Raw genomic sequence first — 23,812 nt, 5'->3', positions numbered from 1 at the left:
AGGAAAACAATTGATTTTCTACAACATTCTCTGCCATACACAACTTGAAACAGGTCACGTCGTCAAATCTTGTGGAAGAACTGACAGCGACGTATAACGGAAGGCAGTTAAGATCCCTTGGCTTTTGGTTTGGCAGTATTCGACAGCCATTCCTAGGCGCAAGTAAATTAAGAACGGCAGTGCGTTTTTGTTATCAAGTAACGTCTTCATCAATTACTTTAGTTTTAATGTAATCTGCGAGTAATTGCTGATGTTTGATATTAACATGAAAAGGACTCCGTAGACAGGGAGAGAACCTCTCTTGGGCAACTACTTCTATAATGACCAAAAGGCATTAAATGATCTTCAAGGACAAGTGTTCCAGCAACGGTATGAATAAAATGATAGTAACAATGACGGTAATAATCGAATTATCCGGTAACTTCACACTTCACAGTGGATTTTCTCGAACTAAGAAATTTGCTGAATTAGTGAATATTTCAAAATGGCTTTACATCGAAGCTATGATGCCTAGAAGAGTCTTTACGTCCTGCTGACATGAGAACAGCATAATCTCCACGTCAGAAGATTGCTTCTACTTAACCATTTAATAGACTCGCATTTTTTCCACCGTGACTAATTTTGTAAGCTAAGCACATCATCCGTTACAGCACACTCCTGGGGCTGGGAAATGTGGCCACAATGGTCTGGTGGAACGAACTATCACAGGTGCAATGCGTGGGTTCAGGCATTTACTTTTAAGAGGCACAAACAGATTTACTTTACCTCTGGTAACCTCAAGAGAAAGACGTTATAATCCAGAATCCGCATTAAACATCACGTTCCTTTATTACCAATTGGGCAGAGCCGGTTTACGTTGGGAAATGACATAGGCGGAAGTCATCGTAGACAGAAATACTGTCTGCAGTAAACTTACTTACATTAGAAAATTTTATTTTATTTGATGAAACGATAGCCATTTAAAGGAACAGGGCTCTTATTTTTCTTGTACTTGACTGAACTAGAGACGTTGAAATACTTGGTGCTGGACTGTGATTCGAATTCGTATCTCATCTTCCGAGGATCTGAATTTCGTTACTTTTCCCAAGACTGCAATCTTGTCTAGGTCTCCTCCAAAGGTAAGTGTGTGGGTCCGAATCCTGATCCAGTACAAAAATATTCATCATTTCATTTCAAGCCCTATCACTTGCATACCAGTCTGCTAGTGACATTTAACGTGAATTTTTAATGTCTGTTCATGTGTTGCCAACAATCGCAATAGGTGTCGTTATTTCTGGTCTATCACGCACACATCTTACTGTCGGTGAGTAAGCAAGTGTTACTTAAGCTATGGTCGTGGATGATAAAGAAGGACGGTAGGTGTGCGGTTACATTGTCGCTCAGGCACAAAAATTTGTATCCTTATTTTAGATTCAAACATCTAGCAGTTGGTAAGAAAAACCGATACGTAACATTTGATTTTACTTAGTTAACAATCCGATTGCGTGCTGGGTTCGTATCTCCGTCACAGAACTTCACATCATGCGCTTCATCTTTAAATGCATGAACACTTTGTTCCTTCTGAATGGAGGTATATCACACATCATTCGTGGTTAGTTAACAGGGACGAAAAGGTCTTTAAAGGAGTCCCGGTTTATTACAAAAACTATCGTCTTTTTTTTTCACGTTTAGATTTGGTTACTGATATTGGCGAAAATTTCTGTAATTCGTGCCTCTTCATGATTAGTCAGCAATATGATATGATTAGATTAGATTAGATTCATACTTGTTCCATGGATCATGAATTCCACATTTCGTAAATAATAAAACGTGTCATTTTAACGAAAGATTTCTTTACATACCAAGAGTCAGTTTCTTTGCAACAATTTTTTACTCTCTCTCTCTCATTCTTTTTTATTTTTATCTCTCTCCCTCACTCTCTTTCTCTTCTCTCTCTCTCACACACACACACACGCACACACACGCACGCACGCACACAGTCTTTTTTTATTTTTATTTGTTTGTTGTGCTCGACTATCGGCGAGGCACGAAAATGTTCGTCAATGATTTCCTTAGTTTTGAGTACACTTACAAAAGATATATAAAAACAACTATGAGAGTTACTGATTTATGAAGCTTAGTTTGCAGTCAGTTCTGAGTATTATTAGTAACTACGTTCCAGTCTCTAAACTCATTTAGAGAAATGTGAATCAGACGGATTACGTATTGCAGGCCGTAGCAGCCTCGTCTTTGAGACGTTAGCTATGGTCACTTCCCAGCCCACTGTAGGATCACATCGGTTCGTCTTCTTCCTGCTGGTAATGTAACTGAGATTTGGCAACAAGGCAAGGTATATTTGGCAACTCTGTGATCGACGAGTTACTTCCTGGTGTGCACGGAATTAAGCCTCAAAGTTCACTTGACTTTACCTGTCATTTCCATTGAATAATCTGAGTTATTATCGCTTGAGGTGTAACAAAAGATTGTAAATTTACGGTTTTCAGCCCAGGAAAGTCGTTGCACGTGGAAATCGCAACTAATCTCGTCCTTCAAATAGCGGTTTACGAGTTCTAGCCACTATTGGTCTCGTAAGAAGAGACCTAGACGCATGCCTACCCTATCTCTGTGGAAACGTGCTAACCTGAGAAAAAGCGTCTGTTATGGTTTGCGGTTCCAGTCTTGCAGACTATAACGTTTTTATCCCTTCAGTGAAAAAGCTACAAGCAGTCAGATCACACATCGATAAGAAAATCGCAAGAAAATACTTTCGGCTCATAGTGCAATGGTGAAAAACTTACAGTGCTGCACAACAGGTAATGACTCTTTCCGCTGCTGATGAACAAATTTTGGGTTTCTAGGAATACATAACTTTATTTATGAAATGCCACATTTGCATACCACTGGAGTATGACACAGCATACCAATCAAACACAGACCCAATCGAAATCTAAGTGATTAGTATTTTACTAATTCGTGCCGATAGAGGCACGCTTGTGTACAGATACGCAGTTTTACTGAAACAGACTTTCGTCGTAAGGTTATCGTGGGTAATTTTATTTCGTTTCTTATAATACAGTGCACAATTTTCGTACACTTTCTTTTAGTGTTGTTAAAACATTAGTTAACACGAGAGAGAAATTAATCATCAACGATATATGCGAATTCTTTGATGTTATCTATACCAGTCTGACAATGCACGTGCAGTTTATTGATTATATGCATGTAGAAAACTTGTTCTGAGTTAAAGCTGTCAAACAAGGTTTTATGAAGAATAAAATGCCACTGCCACACGACAGCTAATGTAGAAAATACTTTTCTGACGTATTTTGGCACGATGCGTTCTCCCCATACATAATACAAAAGTTTCGAGATGCATCTGCAGCCTGGCCATCTATTAAACTTAAAAAGAACAAAATGTCGCAGAAGTTAGCCCTGTTTCCACATGCGACTATTTTGGGTTGCGAAGTGAAGGGAATTATGTTCAAAGTTCCATTAGATCGACAACTTCAGCAGACAACAGTATTGCGTTTTAAAAAATGTAGCAGTGAATGTACCCAAATTCGCAACGTCTTAGCAACAGTGCGCGACGCTTACCGTTACGCTACTAGCTGACAGATAGCTGCAGCACCTCCAGAACTCAACAAAAATTCCTCCAGAACTTGCGCATTGCACAGTGCTGTGAGATAATGCATATGACCGGATCTAGACTTCTGAGAGACAGACAGTTACAGCTTTTCTTTTGCACTGCACGACGTTTTGAACAAACAGATAGCACAATAGAGTAGCTCAAGTCCAAAGGAACACTTCCTGTTTAAACTTCTGCATCCTACACTGTTGGCAGTTCTGTGTAGGTGTCAGTTACGTGATTTTATTTCGGTGATTGCAAAATAGAGTCGAATGTATGCACTGGGTAGCCGAGGCAGCTAGTTCATGGCGATTCGGTCAACCAAGTAAATGAATGTACTGAACATGCTGCAAACCACTACAGGGAGTCTGTGTGTCAGAATTCTCATCCAGTGTGGCGCAACATTGTTATGATAGAAAAATGAGTGATAGAGAAGAGAATTTGGTGGTGTCTCGGATTCATGCTGGGTTCATATCATTATGGTCTGGGTTCGATTCCGACTTCTGCTGATGATTTTTGATAAGGAGAGACAGATTCTGTTCTCTTCTGGCTACGCCAAGTGAAGAAGGTATAATGGCATTGTGGTCTGACACTCATGTTAAACATATTCGTTCTCTACCAAGTAGACGTTAGGTTGAACCACAATAAAGTCAGGAGTCGCGTCACGTAGAAACTCTATCACCAGTAACCTTTCTTATACAAGTTATTTATTTCTAGTGACGAAACAAACGCTATGTAGGGTCACAGATCACTTATTCCATTTTTTATTTGAGCTTCTGTGTGACGATAAAATTGGTTCTGATCTGGGAATGCAACTCAGACCGCCCTTAACGCGGAATTTGATCCCTACAGCTCGCCTGCAATTGTTGTTTGTTCAAAACCGCGGATTCCTCAACATCTCCGCATATTGCGCGTGAAAGGGTTCGAATCCTGGCCCGGCACTGAAGCTTTCATTATGTATTATCAAGCTCTGGCATCAGAACACTTATCGCTGGTGGGTAATAATTTTGATTTTTAATGTATTTTCATTCGTTGTCAACATTAACGGTATCTGACGTTTTTGAGTCCCAGTGCGACACAGAACTGTTTGCGAAATCATTGTAAATTCAAGGATGTTATTCCGAGCTGCTGGTGGAGAAAAATTCGGTAGCGGACGTCTCTTTGTGTGTAGTCAACAACGATATGTGTGGGGTTCGATTCCCAGTCAGCACTGAACTCTTCGTCATATTATTTCTAGTTCAAGCATGCTCACATGTCGCTGCTGGTGTGACAAACCCATTTTAACGTTCATTTTCTCTAGAATATAACAGCGATAGGTGCCAGGTTGGGGTCCTGGGAAAGAAAAAATTAATGTTTCGACTCGTCATTTCAGTTAAAACATCTAGCTACTGCCGAGAAAATCCGACATGTCACAGTTGATTGTGCTTCGATGACAATCCAATTAGGTTCTGGGTTCGAATCCCTGTCCAACACAAAGCTTTATCTCACGGCATTTCAAGTACGTTACTTGTGAAGAAGCAGTATTTAACATCTCTCGTAGTTCGTTAACAAGGACAATAGATGCTGGGCAGGAATTCGCGTCCGTTAACATTTACGTTATGTAATTTAAAGTTGATATTTGCTAACTGATACTGTCTAAAATCGAGGTATATCACTCTCTGTATGCCTAGTCAGGAATGACGGTTAGTTTCCGTCAGTCACGAAGTCTTTGCTTAGTCTGCATGACCTGGGTTTGAATCTACATGCAGAACGAAGCGATTCGTCGTGTCATTTGAAGTTCATACATATTCTCAACTAGCTGCTCGTGAATAACTTAAATTTTTAATGTCATTTTGTGGTAAATAATAAGTACGGTATGTTATTTTGAAGAAGAAATCATGAATACGACGAACTTATTACGTGAATTACCTATCTGACGTAATAATGAGAGTGGTAACATTTCATGTATGCCATTTATTGTAATAAATGTGAGCTTACAAGCCTGAAGAACCGTCTTATCTGTGATAAGATATTGCCTGACATTTGTAGTACCTTGGTATTACTTTACATCTTGAGTTATTGCGATATAGAACAATGTTTTCTGGTGGTGACTTGTTGGAACCATTTTCAATAGTCAAACGACTGTACCGAGGGGCGATTAGAGGACCTGCTAGACAGCTGCGCTATGTGGGTTGCATTCGAATCAGGCAAAATGCAATTCAGGTCGTTCGGATACTTTTGAGCTCGACTGTACCATCACCATAAAAGATTTTAAAGCATATCTTAACTGACCTCATCCATCAAAAACGGCGGTTCATATCGCCGTATGGCGAAACACACATAGGTTTATAGTGATTTCTATAAATTGTTTATGGTAAAAATTGCCAAGATTCTTTTGAAAGGGCGCGACTGATTTTCTTTCCCAATCTATGCTGTAGCTCCGTCTCTAATGACGTCGGCGGCGGGATATTAAACCCTAATATCTCTTCTTTCCTTTCATCTCTTCGGCTCAGTAAAGGAAACTCATTCCCATCGTCACTCTGAAGGCCTGGACACTTCAAAATTCCACGTGGCCATGGCTGAGAAGCCGAAGTCGTAATTTTTACCGTGCGGAAATACATTGGTCAATCAACCAGAACATTACGACCACCTACCTAATAGCCGGAATGTCCGCATTTGGCATGGCTAACAGCGGCGACGCGTCGTGGCATGGAAGCAATGAGGCCTTGGTGGGTCACTAGAGGGAGTTGCCACGACATCTGCGCACACAAGGTATCTAATTCTGGGGGGTGGGGAGTAGGGGTGTTCTGAAACCATGTTCAATCACATCCCTGATGCATTCGATCTGCTGAGTTTAAAGGCCAGCACACCAATTGGAACTCGTCACTGTGTTCCTCCAACCACTCCATCACACTCCTCGCCTTGTAATATGGCGCATTATCTTGTTGAAAAATGCCACTGTCGTCAGGAAACACGATCGTCACGGAGGAGTGTACATTGGCTGCAACCAGTGTACGAAATCCTTTGGCCTTCATGATGCCTTACACTGTACCCATGGATGATCACGTGAATGTTCCCCAGAGCATAATAGAGCATCCACCAGCCTGTCTCTGTTCTGCAGTATAGATATTAAGGAGCTGTTTCCCTTGCAGATGACAAGTTCTCGTCCCCCCCCCCTCCCCCTTTCAGCATGATGAAGAAGGCATCAGGATTCATCAGACCACGTAACGCCCTGCCTCTGCACCAGCATTCAGTGCCAATGGTCATGTGCGCATTTTAGTTGTAGTTGCCAATGCCGTGCTATCAACATTGGCACATGCATGGATCCTCGGCTGAGGAGGCCCATCGCTAAGGGGGTAGGACGTCAAACGGGCCGTCTTGGAGCAGGAAAGACGCCACAGGACATTTTAGTTTCCACTGTCTATACTTTTACTAATAAATTCATAGAACTTTGTCAGCATGACCAGGATGGATTCAGGATTCACAATCATAGCAGTGGAAGTTCAAAAAAATTACAAAATAAATTTTTTTACATGTGAAAGGTCATCATTTTTTCATTTCTATTGGTTGCGTTTGTTGCTATAGGTACACGTTTCTTCATAAGTAAGAGAGATTCTTCGACGAATTTTGCACAGTATACAAACCATACTTACAGGTGTATGAAACTCTAGAAATTATTTAATTTATGAAAAAATGAATGTGCTGTGTCATTTTAAACTTCATGCTTAGAAAAAACTCAAATTTTATAGCTAATTATCTCAATTTTTAACACAGTTTTTAATAGATTTGGAAAATTCTAGAGTTTCATACACCTGTAAGTATGGTTTGTATGCTGTGCAAAATTCATCGAGGAATCTCCCTTACTTATGAAGAAAAGTGTGCCTATAGCAACAAATGCAGCCTATGGTAAGTGAACAATAGGTGAAATACAAATGTAAAAAAAATAAATTATTTTCTTATACTTTTGAACTTCCACCACTATAAGGGTAAATCCTGAATCCTTTCTGGTCATTCTGACAAAGTTTTATGAATTTATTTTTAAAAGTATAGACAGTGGAAATTGAAAATTCCTGTGATGTCTCTCCTGCTCCAAGTCGTCCCGTTTGACGTTCTATCCCCCTTAAGAGAGTTCAGTGCACTGTGTGTTCAGACACACTTGTACCCTACCCACCATTAAAGCTGGATGTTAGTTCCACCACAGTTAGCCACATGTCATGTTTTACCAGTCTGCCCAGCGTACAACGTCCAACATCTGTAATGAAGGGTGGCCGCTGAACCCCATGATGTCTCTATGTGGTTTCACCTTAGTTTCGCTGCGTTTTGAGGACACTCACCAGGGCACTCCTCAAACACCTGACAAATCGTGCAGTTTCCGAAGTGCTCGCGCTGAGCCTCTGAGACATCACAGTCTGCCTTCGATCAAAAACATTGCTTGCCTTCCCATTCCTCACGCGGACAGCTTGCTCACTGATAGTACGAGCACCGTGCGTGTGACTGGCTAGCAGTCATTCTTCGCCAGGTGACGCTGCTATAGCTCGCGCACAGCCGATGCACAGTCACCAGTTTTCATCCAAAGTGCTGGGCGACTTCATTCGTTTGTTCGGAGGGGGAGGCCGATAATTAAGCGTTTTCCATCTTTCGGCCGGTCAGCGATGACAGAATCGAGGCACGCACACTGTAATCTTTCTCAGACGATTTCACAAAATCTATTTGGTAGAAAAAAACAATTTTGCTTTACTACATCTACACCACATCTACGTGATTACTCTGCTATTCACAGTAAAGTGCCTGGCAGAGGGTTCAATGAACCACCTTCAAGCTGTCTCTCTACCGTTCCACTCTCGAACGGCACGCGGGAAAAACGAGCACTTAAAGTTTTCTGTGCGAGCCTTGATTTCCCTTATTTTATCGTGATGATCAGTTCTACCAATGTAGGTGGGTGGCAACAGAATGTTTTCGCAATCGGAGGAGAAAACTGGTGATTGAAATTTCATGAGAAGATCCCGTCGCAACGAAACACGCCTTTGTTTTAATGATTGCCACTCCAATTCACGTATCATGTCTGTGACACTATCTCCCCTATTTCGCGATAATGCAGAACGAGCTGCCCTTCTTTGTACTTTTTCGATGTCATCCGTCAGCCTCATCTGACGCGGATCCTACACCGCACAGCAGTACTCCAGAATAGGGCGGACAAACGTGGTGTAAGCAGTCTCTTTAGTAGACCTGTTACACCTTCTAAGTGTTCTGCCAATGAATCGCAGTCCTTGGTTTGCTCTACCAACAACATTATCTATGTGATCGTTATAATTTAGATTATTTGTATTTGTAGTCCCTAAGTATTTAGCTGAATTTACAGCCTTAAGATTTGCGTGACTTATCGCGTAATCGAAATTTAGATGATTTCTTTTAGTACTCATGTGAACAACTTCACACTTTCCTTTATTCAGGGTCAATTGCCACTTTTCGCACCATACAGCTATCTTATCTAAATCATTTTGCAAGTCGTTTTGATCATCTGATGACTTTACAAGACGGTAAATGACAGCATCATCTGCAAACAATCGAAGACGGTTACTCAGATTGTCTCCTATGTCGTTAATACAGATCAGGAACAACAGAGGTCCTATAACACTTCCTTGGGGAACACCGGATATTATTTCTGTTTCACTCGATGACTTTCCGTCTATTACTACGAACTGTGACCTTTCTGACAGGAAATCACGAATCCAGTCGCACAACTGAGGCGATACTCCGTAGACACGCAGTTTGGTTAGAAGACGTTTGTGAGGAACGGTGTCGAAAGCCTTCTGGAAATCTAAAAATATGGAATCAATTTGACATCCCCTGTCGATAGCACTTATTACTTCATGAGTATAAACAGCTAGTTGTGTTTCACAAGAACAATGTTTTCTGAATCCATGCTGACTATGTGTCAATAAATCGTTTTCTTCGAGTTACTTCATAATGTTCGAATACAGTATATGTTCCAAAACCCTACTGCAAATCGACGTTAGTGATATAGGCCTGTAATTCAGGGGATTACTCCTACTTCCCTTTTTGGGTATTGGTGTGACCTGAGCAATTTTCCAATCTTTACGTACGGATCTTTCTGTGAGCGAGTGATTTAAGCTGCTTTGTTACACCGAGGATATCTACTTCTATGTTTCTCATCTTGGCAGCTGTTCTTGATTGGAATTCAGGAATATTTACTTTTTCGTCTTTGCTGAAGGAGTTTCGGAAAATCGTGTTTAATAACTCTGCTTTAGTGGCACTGTCATCAGTGACTTCACCGTTGTTATCGCACAGTGAAGGTATTGATTGCGTCTTGCCACTGGTGTGCTTCGTGTATGACCAGAATCGCTTTGGGTTTTCTGCCAGATTTCGAGACAGAATAGATTTATATGTCAGATTCATGATTTCGTTAATGGTTATAGTTATTGTGATATTGACGCGAAAAGTAAGGCACTGCGCAAAATTCGGGAAAGCGTGCAATGAAAAGTAGAGGTTGCTACGATTTTGTGTTTTGGTGCATATTATACAATATGTTGTTGTGCGTATGAAATTTAGCTAACATATTGAATTTTTCTTTAGATTTGGGTATAGTTATCTACCTGTCACAAATTTAGAGAAAACTGACCTGATGTAGTACACTTATTTGCAGTCGCGCCGCTCCAGCGATAAAGACAGAATGAAATATCCACAACATTTCTCACGCTTCATAAACGGTTTCAGATATCGAAATGAGATTTTGACAAATGATAGCATGCAAAGAGGAGACAATTTTCCCATATCGTTATTATGTAAAACTTCATTATTTACCGTGTTATTCTAATAACTACATTTTTGGTGAAAGAATGTAATTTTTAGAGGCCATCGATAGCTCGTGAAACGAGAAATGCTATGGTTTTTGGAACAACATACGTGAAGAAATTAGATATTTTTGCATTTTCATAAGCTACTGACTTTACTTTTCCTCAGTTTCTCACTTAATACACTTATAAAGTACTGATTCAGAATTCTCTCGCAATTATGTCTGCACAACATGTGAGTGTGAAGAGAAAGTGCAAACTACTGATTGAGAATTCTCTCGCAATTATGTCTGCACAAGATGTTAGTGTGAAGAGAAAGTGCAAACTCCGCTGAGTTTTGGCGAAAGAAGCAAACTTTGATATAGCAGCCAGAGAATTGTGTAGGTTTTGCTCAAAATTCTCCACTCATGACACTTCTCTGAAAGTTATAATTGGTTAACAAGTCAAGCGCTGCATTTTCGGACGAATTTCTTTTAGATACTAACGAAAACGGAGGTGACAGTAAATACTTTTGAATGGTCACCATCCAAGTGTGGCAGTGGAAGAGCCCCACTTAATATTTGCAGAAACTGTGAGCGTAGGCTTTAGTTTAGACCGGTACTTTCCCTATAGTCCTAGGCATGTCTCCTACAGCGCTCTGAGCGGCCTCCCGCCACTGCCTCTCTTCCCACGCTTACCCAGCCGACTGCGCATCTAGCGGCCATTGCATTCTGCGTGCACTATTTCACCTGGACAGGTTTATATCGATTGCAGTTTGCTGCTCATAATGTTCTGGCTGATCAGTGTATGTTCATACTTCGAAATTGGATAGAAGCTACTGAATAAGCCGGAAATTGTACTAAATGTTAGGCAACAACTCACGAGGAGTATGATTTTGCAGTGCGTAAATTTAGCTTCTTTTCTTGTGAACTAAAAGAGAAATAAATTAGGGTACCTTACTTTCTGACCTATCCTCGTGCTACTAACAGTAGTCTTACTTAGATTTTTTCATTAATTATTCAGTATCAGTACGAAATACTGACAAGCTGTCTGCATAGGAGAAGTAGTTCTTTTGCTTTTTACGCAGTATATCCTACCTCCATAATTTAAGTCAGCTTAAAACCGAGTGCAGCGTCGGAATTAGAACGCTACCTTTCGTGGACAATGCTCTTATAATTGAACAGTCCGAACTAGTATCACGGGTCGTCTCAAAACGCCTACAAGACCAGGTACCTCATTGTTGCTTCCACAGCAGTGGGAAAACGACAGGAATCCAGGAAAACGGATTCAGTTAACACAGAAATGGAACTTATTGTTACCACAGTAGTGGTCGGTGAAACCATCACTTGGAAACCGGCAGCACTACAAACAGTTTGCAACTACTTCTTGTCGTATTGATTTATTTGATTTTTAAGGCGACGGCAACCACAGGACTGAATGGCATGATTAGGAAGCTAGCCAGTGTCACCGGACAAAAAACCTAATGACTGAGTCAAAGATCTCTTGTCCTATGCCACTGTAACCACATGCCTACCTAGTGTATCCAATTCAGGCAAATGAAAGATTTATAGATATCGAAGTCTCTATACAACTTCACTGTACGTTTCTATAATGGTCTATTTTGTTGGACCTTACGCACTTCAAGACGTTAACTGAAAACGGTGACGACGGTGTAGCCCCTTCTTAAGCGGAGCGCTGATTCCACAGGGAAGGAAAATCAGCTCGCAACATCCCGGCAAACTTTCCAGAATGCCATCAGAGTAGGTGATAAGTTACGGTTGCCACGAATCCTGTGTCATCTTGATCTCCCTTAAAATGTGTGATATGTGTACTTCTTACCAGTAAGAGTATTTTTATGTTCTTCATTCCACTCGAGTTTTAAAACGTGTAATTGGATCATATATTGTAGTCCAACCTGTAACGAACGAGCTATGTTTTATCTCTTGAAACAAGAGCCGCTCTCGTGAATAGAAATAGCTACTTGGAACGCCAAACTTTGGCAATATATTCAACACAACTGTGAAAATACATTGGGCAGACGCTACAAAATATTCAGTGACAGATTAAACAAAATACTAATCAACCATACATGGATAGCTCCTTCGTTTGTGCTAATCTGCAAGGACAGCTGTCATACTAACTCCGCAGAAAACCTCGGCGTTTGCTGTATTGATAATGGCAGACATGAAAGTAGCGCCCCACCGAAGTTATCCTGCGCCTCTGGCACAATTGCCCCCCCCCCCCCAAATATCTTTCTTCTTTCCCACACAAAACTGCCTTTCTGCAATTTTTATACACAAAGTTAGCAAATAGTATAATTATGTATTTAGCTTTAACAACAATTAAGCATTATTGCGCAGTATTACTTAAATGAGCTATAATTATGAAAAATAATACACAGTACAAAATATATATCTTATTCTCTATGGTAACTACTGTACATTGATTTATAATAATAATAATAAATTATCAGTTGTAGATAAACTATTCATTCGAAATAAAAGAAATGCGCTACAGTTACGATTTCCTTTTTCAGAAACTGTGTTTTTGCAGTATTTTAGTTTTACTTTCCATTTCCTTGCCGCGCGGAGTGGCCGCGCGTTTTGAGGCGTCATGTCACGGGTAGCGCGGCCCCTCCCGCCGGAGGTTCGAGTCCTCCCTCGGGCATTGGTGTGTGTGTTGTTCTTAACATAAGTTAGTTTAAGTAGTGTGTAAGTCTATGGACCGACGACCAGCAGTTTGGTCCCTTAGGAATTCACAAGTTTGAACATTTCCTTGCTCTGATCAAACTATTTGGTTATGTTACCGATGTCACGTTTAGCAATTCTGTCCTGTCTATTGAGAAGGTAGTGAAATCTGATAGTTTGTTTTCACCCCCACACTCGACCTTAGGTAGCTTTTTTTATCATCTTGAATTTTCCGAAACTGCGTTCACAAGATTCTGCAATCACTAACACTGCCATTTATATATCCTCAAAGCTATTGATACGTTTGGATAAGCGTCTCTTATAGTGCTGGAGGAAATTGGCATCATGCATCCTGCAGAACTGTCCATAAATCCGTAAGAGTACGGGGGGGGGGGGGGTGGAGATCTTTTCTCAACAGCACGGTCAAAGGTATACCAGATATGCTCAATAATGGTCATGTGTGGGGAGTTTGGTGGCCAGCGGAACTGATCAAACTCAGAAGAGTGTTCCTGAAGTCACTTTTCAGCAATTCTGGACGTGTGGGCTGTCGCATTGTCCTGTTGGAACTGCCCAAGTCCATCGGAATGCACAATGGACATGAATGGATGCAGGTGATCAGACAGGATGCTTATGTACGTGTCACCTGGCACAGTCGTGTCTAGACGTATCAGGTATCCCGTATCAGTACAACTGCACATGCTCCACACCATTACAGATCCTCCACCAACTTGACCAGTCCCCTGCTGACATACATGGTCCATGGATTCATGAGCTTGTCTCCATACTCGTACGTCTCCATCCTCCCGATACAATTTGAAACGAGACACGTCCGACTAGGCAACATGTTTACAGTCATGAACAGTCCAATGTCAATGTTGACGGACCCAGGCGAGGCGTAAAGCAAGGGTACAAGAGTGGGTGTTCGTCTCCGAAAGTCCATATCGATGATGTTTCGTTGAATGGTTCACTTGTTGATGGCCTAGCACTGAATTCTGCAGCAATTTGCGGAAGAGTTGCACTTCGGTCACGTTGAACGATTCTCTTCAGTCGTCGTTGGTCCCGTTCTTGAAGGATCTTTTTCCGGTCGCAGTGATGTCGGAGATTTGATGTTTTACCGGATTCTTGATATTCGCGGTACACTCGTGAAATGGTCGCACGGGAAAATACACGCTTCATCGCTACCTGGCAGATGCTGTGTCCCATCGCTCGTAAGCCGATTATAACACCACGTTCAGACTCACTTAAATCTTGATAACCTGCCATTGTAGCAGCAGTAAACGATCTAACACCTGTATCAGACACTTGTGGTCTTATATAGGCATTGTCGACGGCAGCGCCGTATTCTGCCTGTTTACGTATCTCTGTATATGAATACACGTGCGTATACCAGTATCTTTGGCGCTTCACTGTAGATATAGATGTAGATCTTATGAAGATAACTGTAATACTTCACAGCCTGACACACTGTACAAAAGGGCACAATTAAGTCGTGCCTTGTCGACAAGAGACTTTCCTCAAGCCACGGAAGATGGTCAACTGCGATTTACAAGTGTTGTGCTTCGCTCTGTATGGGGTGTCCTGTTTAATGACTGACTGATAGCTGAGAGACGCCACCGATCTCCCCAGGCCCTAGCGCACTTGCAAGCAAACCTCCGAGTTCTGACACTGATGGGCTAATCGGGATCGACCGACTGCCGTGTCATCCTCTGCCAGTGGTATCATGCAGATGCGGTATGGAGGGACGCGGATCATCGCTCGGTACTCCTGGCTGTTGTCAGCTCTCTTGACCTCCAAGCCGCTACTTCTCACTCAAATGGCTCGTCAGTTGGCACCACGATGCTGTCCACCCCAGTCCAGTCCTCTCACCAAGGAAAAATCATTTGCAGTACCGGGAATTTAACCTGGGTCCTTCGCATAGCAGCTAGATACGCTGACCACTGAGTTACGGATGAGGACCTAGAACACTCAAAGGTGTTCTTATTGCGGACACTTGGACGCATCACACGCATTTTTTTGAGAAAATCAGGCGTTTGTGATGCTGAGGATCTCGCAAAGGGCTGTGAGGCTGGCGCCACGAATTGAGACAGCGTGAGAATCGCTGCGAGAAACAGCGGCGTTCTTAAGTGCACCACACAGGCCGTTGATGATAGGAAACTCTGCCTCTGCGAAGAAGACTAAGGATTTTTCCACAGCCGAATATAAATGATTGGCGCTCCGTAACCAAGACTGGCAAGATGGAGCAAATGGTGCCGTTTGTTAGGGGACGTTCCAAATTGAGCCCACCAGTGCTGAGATGATACGATGGGAAATTGTCCTGAAGGACAAGAGCGAGGGTAACGAGATCAAAACTCCCATGTTGGAGCATTCGAGCAGTCATTCGCATTCTACGTCTTTTATCATTTTGATGATTTTGGAGTATATTCTCATTCTCGTAGTGCTTTTATATTGTGATACTTAATATTATTCCTGATTCTACTCCCTGCGTGACTTTGAGTTCTGGAAACATGTCAGTCTGTTTTCTAATCTGACTTCACATTTATGATTTCCGTATTATTCCCAGTTGCCGCTGAAATTTTATGACATCCTCGATTTCCATTCTAGTTTAGACAGTTTTACTTTTGGTGTAATGTTTGAGTACATGCGCATTCAACTGTGTTTCCACTATTTGATCTCAATCTCCAAATATAGTTTCGACACAACGTCTGTTGTCTACACTAGAGGTACGAGACTCTGTACGATTATCAAGAAACCCCAAACTTTCGCTGTGATTCAGAGAGTAGAGCATGGCTGGTCGCAGATGGTGAACCACTTTTTACTTGGATAAGTAACTGAATATGAAATAGCAAGCAGAACACAGGTTAAGCTACTCTGAAACCTGGGTACACAGAGATGCGGAGATAAAAACTGTTGGCTGTCAGTCAATGCGCACGTGACTACCACCACCCTATCTTGACATCAACATGTCATCTGACACTATGCCACCTGCCCAACTTCGTTTAATTCATACTCCATGAGTGCTACATTTTTGGTGCCCAACATGGGCCATTTAATTTAATTTGCTAACCCCAGTGTTACTCCATAACATAGGAGATTGAACTACAGTGATGTGGAATTTCCGTGAGCTTTCTCTGCGTGCAGGAGCACTGAACCATCTGACGAAATGCGTGTATGAGCCTTTCTGGAAATAACGCGAAGCAAAACGCGAGCACGTGATCAACCTCAGTTTCAGCGCGTGCGATAACAACTCTGAGGTGAAAACAAAGATATGTAATGTGTAGGAAGAAGAGTGGAAAGCAAAACACGATAACACAGAAGCTGCCAGCGCTATAATCTTCAACCTGGTGCCTCCCGTCAGCAGTTCGTATAGACCGAACATGCAATAGGTGATGCCTACTTTCATTGTAAGAATGGTCTTCAGTCAGAACATTTGTGAGTGATCCTCACAGTACAAGCACCAGAACCTCCCCTGCTTTTTCACCTGCTTAACAGCCAAGGGTGATCTAAATCATCTATTTTTCTGCGTGTGAGTTGGTTCGAGACCTGCAAATCCCTTTGCGCAAGAGACCAACCGGAAAGATCAGTTTTCCACTAAATGTAACGATTATCCTCGTATCAAAAAAGCAAAATGCCACAAAACAAGCATGGACTGTTAAATAGAATGTGACCTATATAAACAGGATGTCCCAGGAGGAATGGTCAATATTTGGGGATTGACAGGAAAGACCATTCGAAGCAAAGAAGCCTAGTACACATGGTCTCTAAAATAGATACCTTAACAACTATGAACACTTGTTCACCTTAGATATTGTGAAACAAATCTCTTGTACTGCAAACTCTTTGCTTTCCATATTTTGAGAGGTGACAGTATGGACCAAAACAATAAAAAATATCGAGTAAAGTTCAGACCTTCAAAGCTATAAACACTTGTTCATTTTCGCTAGTGTGCAACACATCTCTTTAGCTGAACGAAGGCTGATAGCTCTTAAGGTGTGCTTTTTAGAGCCGTTGATTACTTGACTTTTTTTCTTGTTTTGATCCATAGTACCTCCTTCAAAAATATGGAAATCAAAGAACTTGTGGTAGAAGAGTTTTGTTTCACAGTATCGGAAATAAAGTGCTCATAACTTTTAAGGTATGCACTTTAGAGCTGATGTTTACTAGACTTCCCCTTCAGGGTAAATGGAATACTTCTTGGCTAATCTACACATCACTGTAAACGCTAAGTTAAATGCAGAATCAGTTAATCAAATACTGTGTGGTCTGACCGGGATTCGAGCCCAGGGCATTTAGATTCCAAGTCATCTACTTTACAAAAAAAATGGCGCTGATAACTATGGGACTTAACATCTGAGGTCGTCAGTCCCCTAGAACTTAGAACTACTTAAACCTAACTACCCTAAGGACATCACACACGTCCATACCCGAGGCAGGATTCGAACCTGCGACCGTAGAAGTCGCGCGGTTCCGGTCTGGAGCGCCTAGAACCGCTCGGCCACCGCGGCCGGCCATCTACTTTACAACTAGTCCACTAAGCCTGATATTATTTATGGTAATCATAAGACGATGATGGTACTGGCTGGCTTTACTGTATGAGCAGCAAATGCCGGTAAATTTAAATAAATAAAAATGTTGAAGAGCTAGTCTTCATTCGGTATAAAAAAAAAGACCCACCCAAATATCCGTGGGCGTTAGCACGCCGTTTCCGGCATTCGAGGAGGTGCCGACGAGGGCCGGTGGGCTGGCCAGTCTGGATGAGGTGTTTAGGGGGTTTCCCACATGCAATAGATGAATACTGTGCTGGCACTCACGTCTCGCTTCAGCTACGCGATTCGCAAATATATAGAAAACGTTCAAACACAGTCACGTCGATATGAAACTTCCTGGCAGATTAAAACTATGTGCCGGACCGAGACTAGAACAAGGGACCTTTGCCTTTCTCAGGAGAGCTTCTGTAAAGTTTGGAAGGTAGGAGACGAGGTACTGGCAGAAGTAAAGCTGTGAGGAGGGGGCGTGAGTCGTGCTTGGGTAGCTCAGATGGTAGAGCACTTGCCCGCGAAAGGCAAAGGTCCCAAGTTCGAGTCTCGGTCCGGCACACAGTTTTAATCTGCCAAAGTTTCATATCAGCGTACACTTCGCTGCAGAGTGAATATCTCATTCTGGAAACAGTCACGTCGGACAGCACAGATGTAGACATCTGGGGTACACAAATTCTGCCCACACCGTGGGGAAGGGGGTGGGCAGGGGTGCCGACAGAAAGGCCATCCGAGCACCCCCTCCCGCAAACAACTGACTTGCCGACCTGTTGATGATATGGGATAAAGTTCAGAAAAAAGGGCTTGCTGTAAAAAGAAAATTAAGTCGTGCGGCATTTTTGCCAGGGAGAACCTCGAGGGGATGTTCAGTTGTCTACTTGGAAAAGCTTTCCGTTGTGAAGTGTGTTACGAGTCCTAATTGTATCTGTGCAAAGACAAGGGAGAGGATAAAACCTGATGCTATGGCATAGATAAACGCCCTAGAATAGCACCTTAGGGTTACCAAACTTGATGTCTCCAACTGTTGGTCGGATTGCCATCAACATCGTCACATGTCTTGACTCCATGAGGATACTCACGAGATTGACGGACAGTCTAATGATCATTAATCGTACACTACCAGAGCTCTTCTTCCCTCTGGAGTCTAATGCTGGCGATGAAAATATCTTTCGCGTTCAGAATTCTAGCTGGATACCTCTAGCTCGAGTTTCAGCGACAGCGCTTACAGAGGCGAGTATTCGGAATTGAAGAAGCGACGCTGCTATCACGTGCATGCTGACAGTAGACAGTACGCGATGTAATCATCTTGCTGGCGATGCAAATTCCAGTTGACGTTTTCTCTGTATCGGTTAGTTAAGTTTGGGTTTTAAAACCCTCCATCTACGAGACACAATGGATTTCTTTTTGTGTTTACCCAAACATATTTCGACAACTATGTGTCGTCTTCTGTGGGTCTCGATTTATTTCTGAAAAATGTTGTACAAAGTTCATGGTTGTTTTTCTATTCTCGGCTTAAAGACTATGACGTGTGCATTTTGTTTATATTGTTTCTATTGCTCACCTGAAACTATACTACTTATGAAAGTGTATTTCTACGGGCTGGCTTGTTTTTATGGTTTTTTATCGTTCGACGAAATGTCATCTGCAAAGTAGTCGTAAGGACTTTGCTTATTTTTCAAAATACTTTTCGGTGAGTAATGTTTGTGTACGTCTAATACTTACATTTTTCGTCTAGTTGTACTTGTCTAGTATGAATCCTTTTTCCTTTACCATGATATACACTGTTTTCTACACCGTTTTTTAGTTCTCTAGCCTGTCTTCACTCTATTTTTACAAATGATAACTGAGAAAACGCTTAGGTCACCATACTCATAGAGAAACTCTACATCATTTTCGCAGCTCACTTGTTCATCGTTTTGTTTCTGTTCAGTGTGGCGTTAATTTAGAACGTTTTGTGAAAACTTTTTGTAGTGTGTCTGCTGGGGAATGGGGAAGAATTTATTTAGTGTGTGTGTGTGTGTGTGTGTGTGTGTGTGTGTGTGTGTGTTTGTGTTTGTGTGTGGGAGTGTGTACATGTGTGTGTATGTGTGTGGAATTACAAAGAAAGAGAGAGAGAGAGAGATAGTAAAAAAGAGGAGGATTGGGAGCGGATTCAGAAGCAAGTGTTTTTGGATATTCGAGGATGTTTGAAATGAATGTTTTATTTGGGGAAGTGTCCTTGTATAATTCATTAATTGCTGCAAACAGTGTTTTCTTGCACAGTGTTGTGTATTCAATCAAAACATTATTTCCTTCTATCCCTGCTTTTTGTATTGGTAGTTCTCCTCTTCTGTATGTTCTTTGACAAGAACCTATGCTTGCTCTGAGGATCTTGAGATCAGATTCAATATTATTTTAGTGGTGCTTTTCCTCTATTCTATTCTCTGCAAAAGCACAATGTGTAGTGTGAGCCCGCATCTCGTGGTCGTGCGGTAGCGTTCTCGCTTCCCACGCCCGGGTTCCCGGGTTCGATTCCCGCCGGGGTCAGGGATTTTCTCTGCCTCGTGATGGCTGGGTGTTGTGTGCTGTCCTTAGGTTAGTTAGGTTTAAGTAGTTCTAAGTTCTAGGGGACTGATGACCATAGCTGTTAAGTCCCATAGTGCTCAGAGCCATTTGTAGTGTCAGTTTTGAAGGCTCTGAGAAGCTCAGAATACCTCGTTTTAAAACCTGGATGTTTGGCCTGTGTACACAGATTGACATCAGCCAGAAATTAAATGATAGATTCCAACGTTGGAAAATTTATCCGTGGAGTTATTGTTAGCGTATAGATTTTTTCTGTACTGCGTTGTTTGCACGAAATGATATTTGTATTCCTGTATGATGTTTGCAGGTGTAGCACAGTGGCCTTCGTTGCGGCAGTGGTGGTGCCACTGCTGGTGGGAGAGGTGGCAGCCCTGAAGCTATCCCGGACGGAGCCAGACGCACAGCCAGTTGGTGGGGCCACGCACCTCTATCCCTGCTTCTCTGTCTATCAAATAGACCTCAATGAGACGAGGCTCTTCACTCACATCGGCTCTCCTGAGAGCGGTACGTGCAACAGAGGTAGTAGCATTGCTTTTAATTACAAATATGTACATGCAGGACGTGTCGCCAGCCTCATATTTTATAGTGTTTCGGCAATTATACGCAGTTTCGTTTTTGCAACGTGAGCTAATAGCCAACCGCAAAGAAATACTGCTATCACGTGTTCGCATGTTTTACACACTATGATGAGCCAAAACATTATTATCATCTGTTTAGTAGTGTGATGGCCCACCTTTGGATCACAATATAGCTTCGATTCGAACATTTGTTGAAGGTTTCAGGAGGTGTGTGGCGTCAAACATGTAGGCACAGGTCGCGCAATTCCTGTACATTACGGGTCGGTGGTTTGTGGGGTTCGCTCGATAACGTTCCAGATGTGTTCCATCTAATTCAGATCAGGCGATTCTGATGTCCAAGACATCAACGTGAGTTCACTATCATGCTCCTCAAATCACCGTAGCACGACTCCGGCCTTGTGACACGCATAATTAATACGCTGGAAAATGTCATCGCCGTCGGGTAAGACATCAAGCATTATGAGATGCCATTACTCTGCGTTAATGTTCACGAAGTTTACAGCTGTCATGGTGATTAGATCGCTACATCAGGTCCCAGGTTTCAGACTGCCATCGCCTGGATGACAGCGTATGTGGACAAGACCATCGACATGGTGTACAAATAAACGTGATTCGTCCAACAGAGTGACACGTTTCCATTGATCTACTGTCCTATCGCATCAGTTTATCAATCTCATAATTGTTTTTTTTGCAGCTCATCGGGGCTCCCTCTCCTGGGCCAATTTCTTCACCTTAGGGTAACGCTTACAGCCAAACGTTCTCAGTTATTTCTTTGTATATATTCTCATCTCTCTTCCCAAACAATTTTTCTCATCTGCAGTACCTTCTAGTTCCTAACGTCTCTCGCGTCCGTCGGCCGTCGTAATTTAATATATTATTATTGTTATTATTATTTTTATTATTTTGATTGTTGCCGACTTACGTGGTGGGCCTTGATAAAAATGATACTTCATTCAATTTTGATTTACGATTAGATGCTTTTGTGAAGTTCTCCTTTTTAACAATATTAATCTTAAATTATTTGTTACGTTAATGAATGTCAGACTCGCTGGATCTTAAAATATGAGCATATAAGCTGAACAATGTAATAAACTTTTCATATTAATTTCCTCGGCTAGTCAACTCACTTTAAAGCAAAAGTTCTCTAGTTATTAATTACAATTGCGGCCCACACACGCGCGAGAGTATTTTTTCTTACCTCCGTTAACCATTGCCTTGTAGTCGGAGTTCCGGCTCTGGCTGTCGGCTATGATACTGAAAATAAGAATCTTAAAGCTACGTATTTCTGCAACGTCTGGCGGCTGTGGATAAAGATGTTTATTATGTTAATAGCGGGCAAATATTTCGCTTCCGCTAAATTTTATAAGTTAATATTGCCACGTAATGGCTGCATCGGCCGCTGCGATTGTTGAACTGTAAATTACTTGAATGCAGGTTAATTCAAGGAAGGCGGACATGAAATCGGGATCACCTCTTACAAATTAAAAGTGCACAATAATATTATATCAATATATTATCTGCTTAACTCATATGCTTACATTTGCCAGCTCTCGCAAGATGTCCGTCTACACACAACCAAGACAAGAGAAGAAGTGAAGACGACTAAAAAAATTAACAAAAGAGCGTATCTTGTCGTCTCTTTAGATCATTTAGTTATGTTTCATTGCACTCGAAACTCACACAGAGAAATTATTATTTTACGGCTACATGATAAAAACATATTATTCAATTTTTAAATGTCGCTTCTTTATAAATACTGTTTTTTAAGTCTTTTCGTAATATAACACTGGGGACGCTATATTGCCCCCCGAAATGTTTATGTCATAAAAAATGTTCGTGGTTTTTGACATAAATATTTCCTGTTTCATGTCTACAGTGTCCACACACAGGTTTTTCTTTCACAGTCTATATATGTCACATCGTATGTTTAAATCGTTGTAATTACTGAGGTTTGTTGCCCACACGTGTAATACATATGACGTTATTTACATAACAATATAATATACAATTGGTTACGTATACAGTCATGTACAAATGGACATAGAACACAATTAGTTCATTTTGGCTGCTTCTTGTTAGGGTTGCAACTTTTGCGGTGTTCAAAGGTATACAATCCCGAGTTAGTCTGTAATACTTTAAGTCCCAGGGGTGTCACCTGTTCGCTCCCCATTTGGCACGGCCGTAGGGAGACCCTGGGGAAAACCTCGGCGGAGCGACAGACTAACTGCTTTGGTTACTTTCACTTAATTTTTTTTTGGGATGTCATTGGAGTACCGGATGTGCATACTTTGTCAACAATTTTTCGTTGCACTATGCAAAGAAATGAGGTCATTATAACAATTGATTGCGGTGTCGTTGATGATCTACGCCGCGACGTTTAGCTCGCGACGGCGCCGGTTGGTGTGTTCGGTGCTCGGCGTTCACGGCGGCTGCGGAGAGGTCAACGCCCGCTCGACGCCAGCGTGTCTCTCGCCGTCGCGGAACGTCAGAATCAGCTGATCGGCTGCACGGTTGGCGATGCGCTTCTGTCTCGCCCGGGCGTGGCGGAGTGGGATGATATTCGCCCCCCGCGCTTGTTGGCAGGAGTCAGCTCTGCTACGCATCTCCGACGTAGTACATGAAACATACACACAACCAACGTAATATTTGTTTCCTGCTACAGATGGTTACGCTAGTGGGAAAGAAACATTTATTAGTGCGGCAGTTGTTAAGTTTTCGCCAGTTTCCGAGTGTCAAGCCAGCACTGTCCTGCAGAATACATGACATGGATCTTCTCCCGTGAACGCAGATTTGATGCTCCACTGTTTCCATTATGCGTCAGTTTTTGTCTTGATAAAATTATTTATGTTTTCGCCGCACTCGCAGGCGCTGGTGAGTGTCCCAACACGAGCTTAGCACAAACATTCGCCGTTTCTGCGGTCGCTGTTTTGCAACAGTCTACGCATCGCATTCCAATCTCGCATTTATTGTACTCACTGAAATTACAGTCTGTCCCAAAAATATTGACTGTGGGTTCACTTCACGTTAACCGTTCACATTTGTAAGCAAATTCACAGTTTTTCGTGCGTAATATTGGCGT

The 23,812-nt window shown here is 42.0% G+C and overlaps 1 protein-coding gene across 1 annotated transcript in view; it reads left to right on the top strand.

The window, feature by feature from the left end:
- The window catches only part of LOC124545281 (clathrin coat assembly protein AP180-like), a 156,930-nt gene that overhangs the window by 27,701 nt on the left and 105,417 nt on the right, over positions 1-23,812 (top strand). Inside the window, exon 2 of the mRNA XM_047124164.1 lies at positions 20,463-20,659. Within this exon, the coding sequence (XP_046980120.1) occupies positions 20,463-20,659 (197 nt within the window). The remainder of the gene's footprint in view (positions 1-20,462; positions 20,660-23,812) is intronic.

The sequence above is a fragment of the Schistocerca americana genome, chromosome 8 (assembly GCF_021461395.2).
Source record: "Schistocerca americana isolate TAMUIC-IGC-003095 chromosome 8, iqSchAmer2.1, whole genome shotgun sequence".
Taxonomy (NCBI): Eukaryota; Metazoa; Arthropoda; class Insecta; order Orthoptera; family Acrididae; genus Schistocerca; species Schistocerca americana.
The sequence above is the reverse complement of the archived record's forward strand: the minus strand, read 5'-3'. Positions and strand labels throughout refer to the sequence as shown.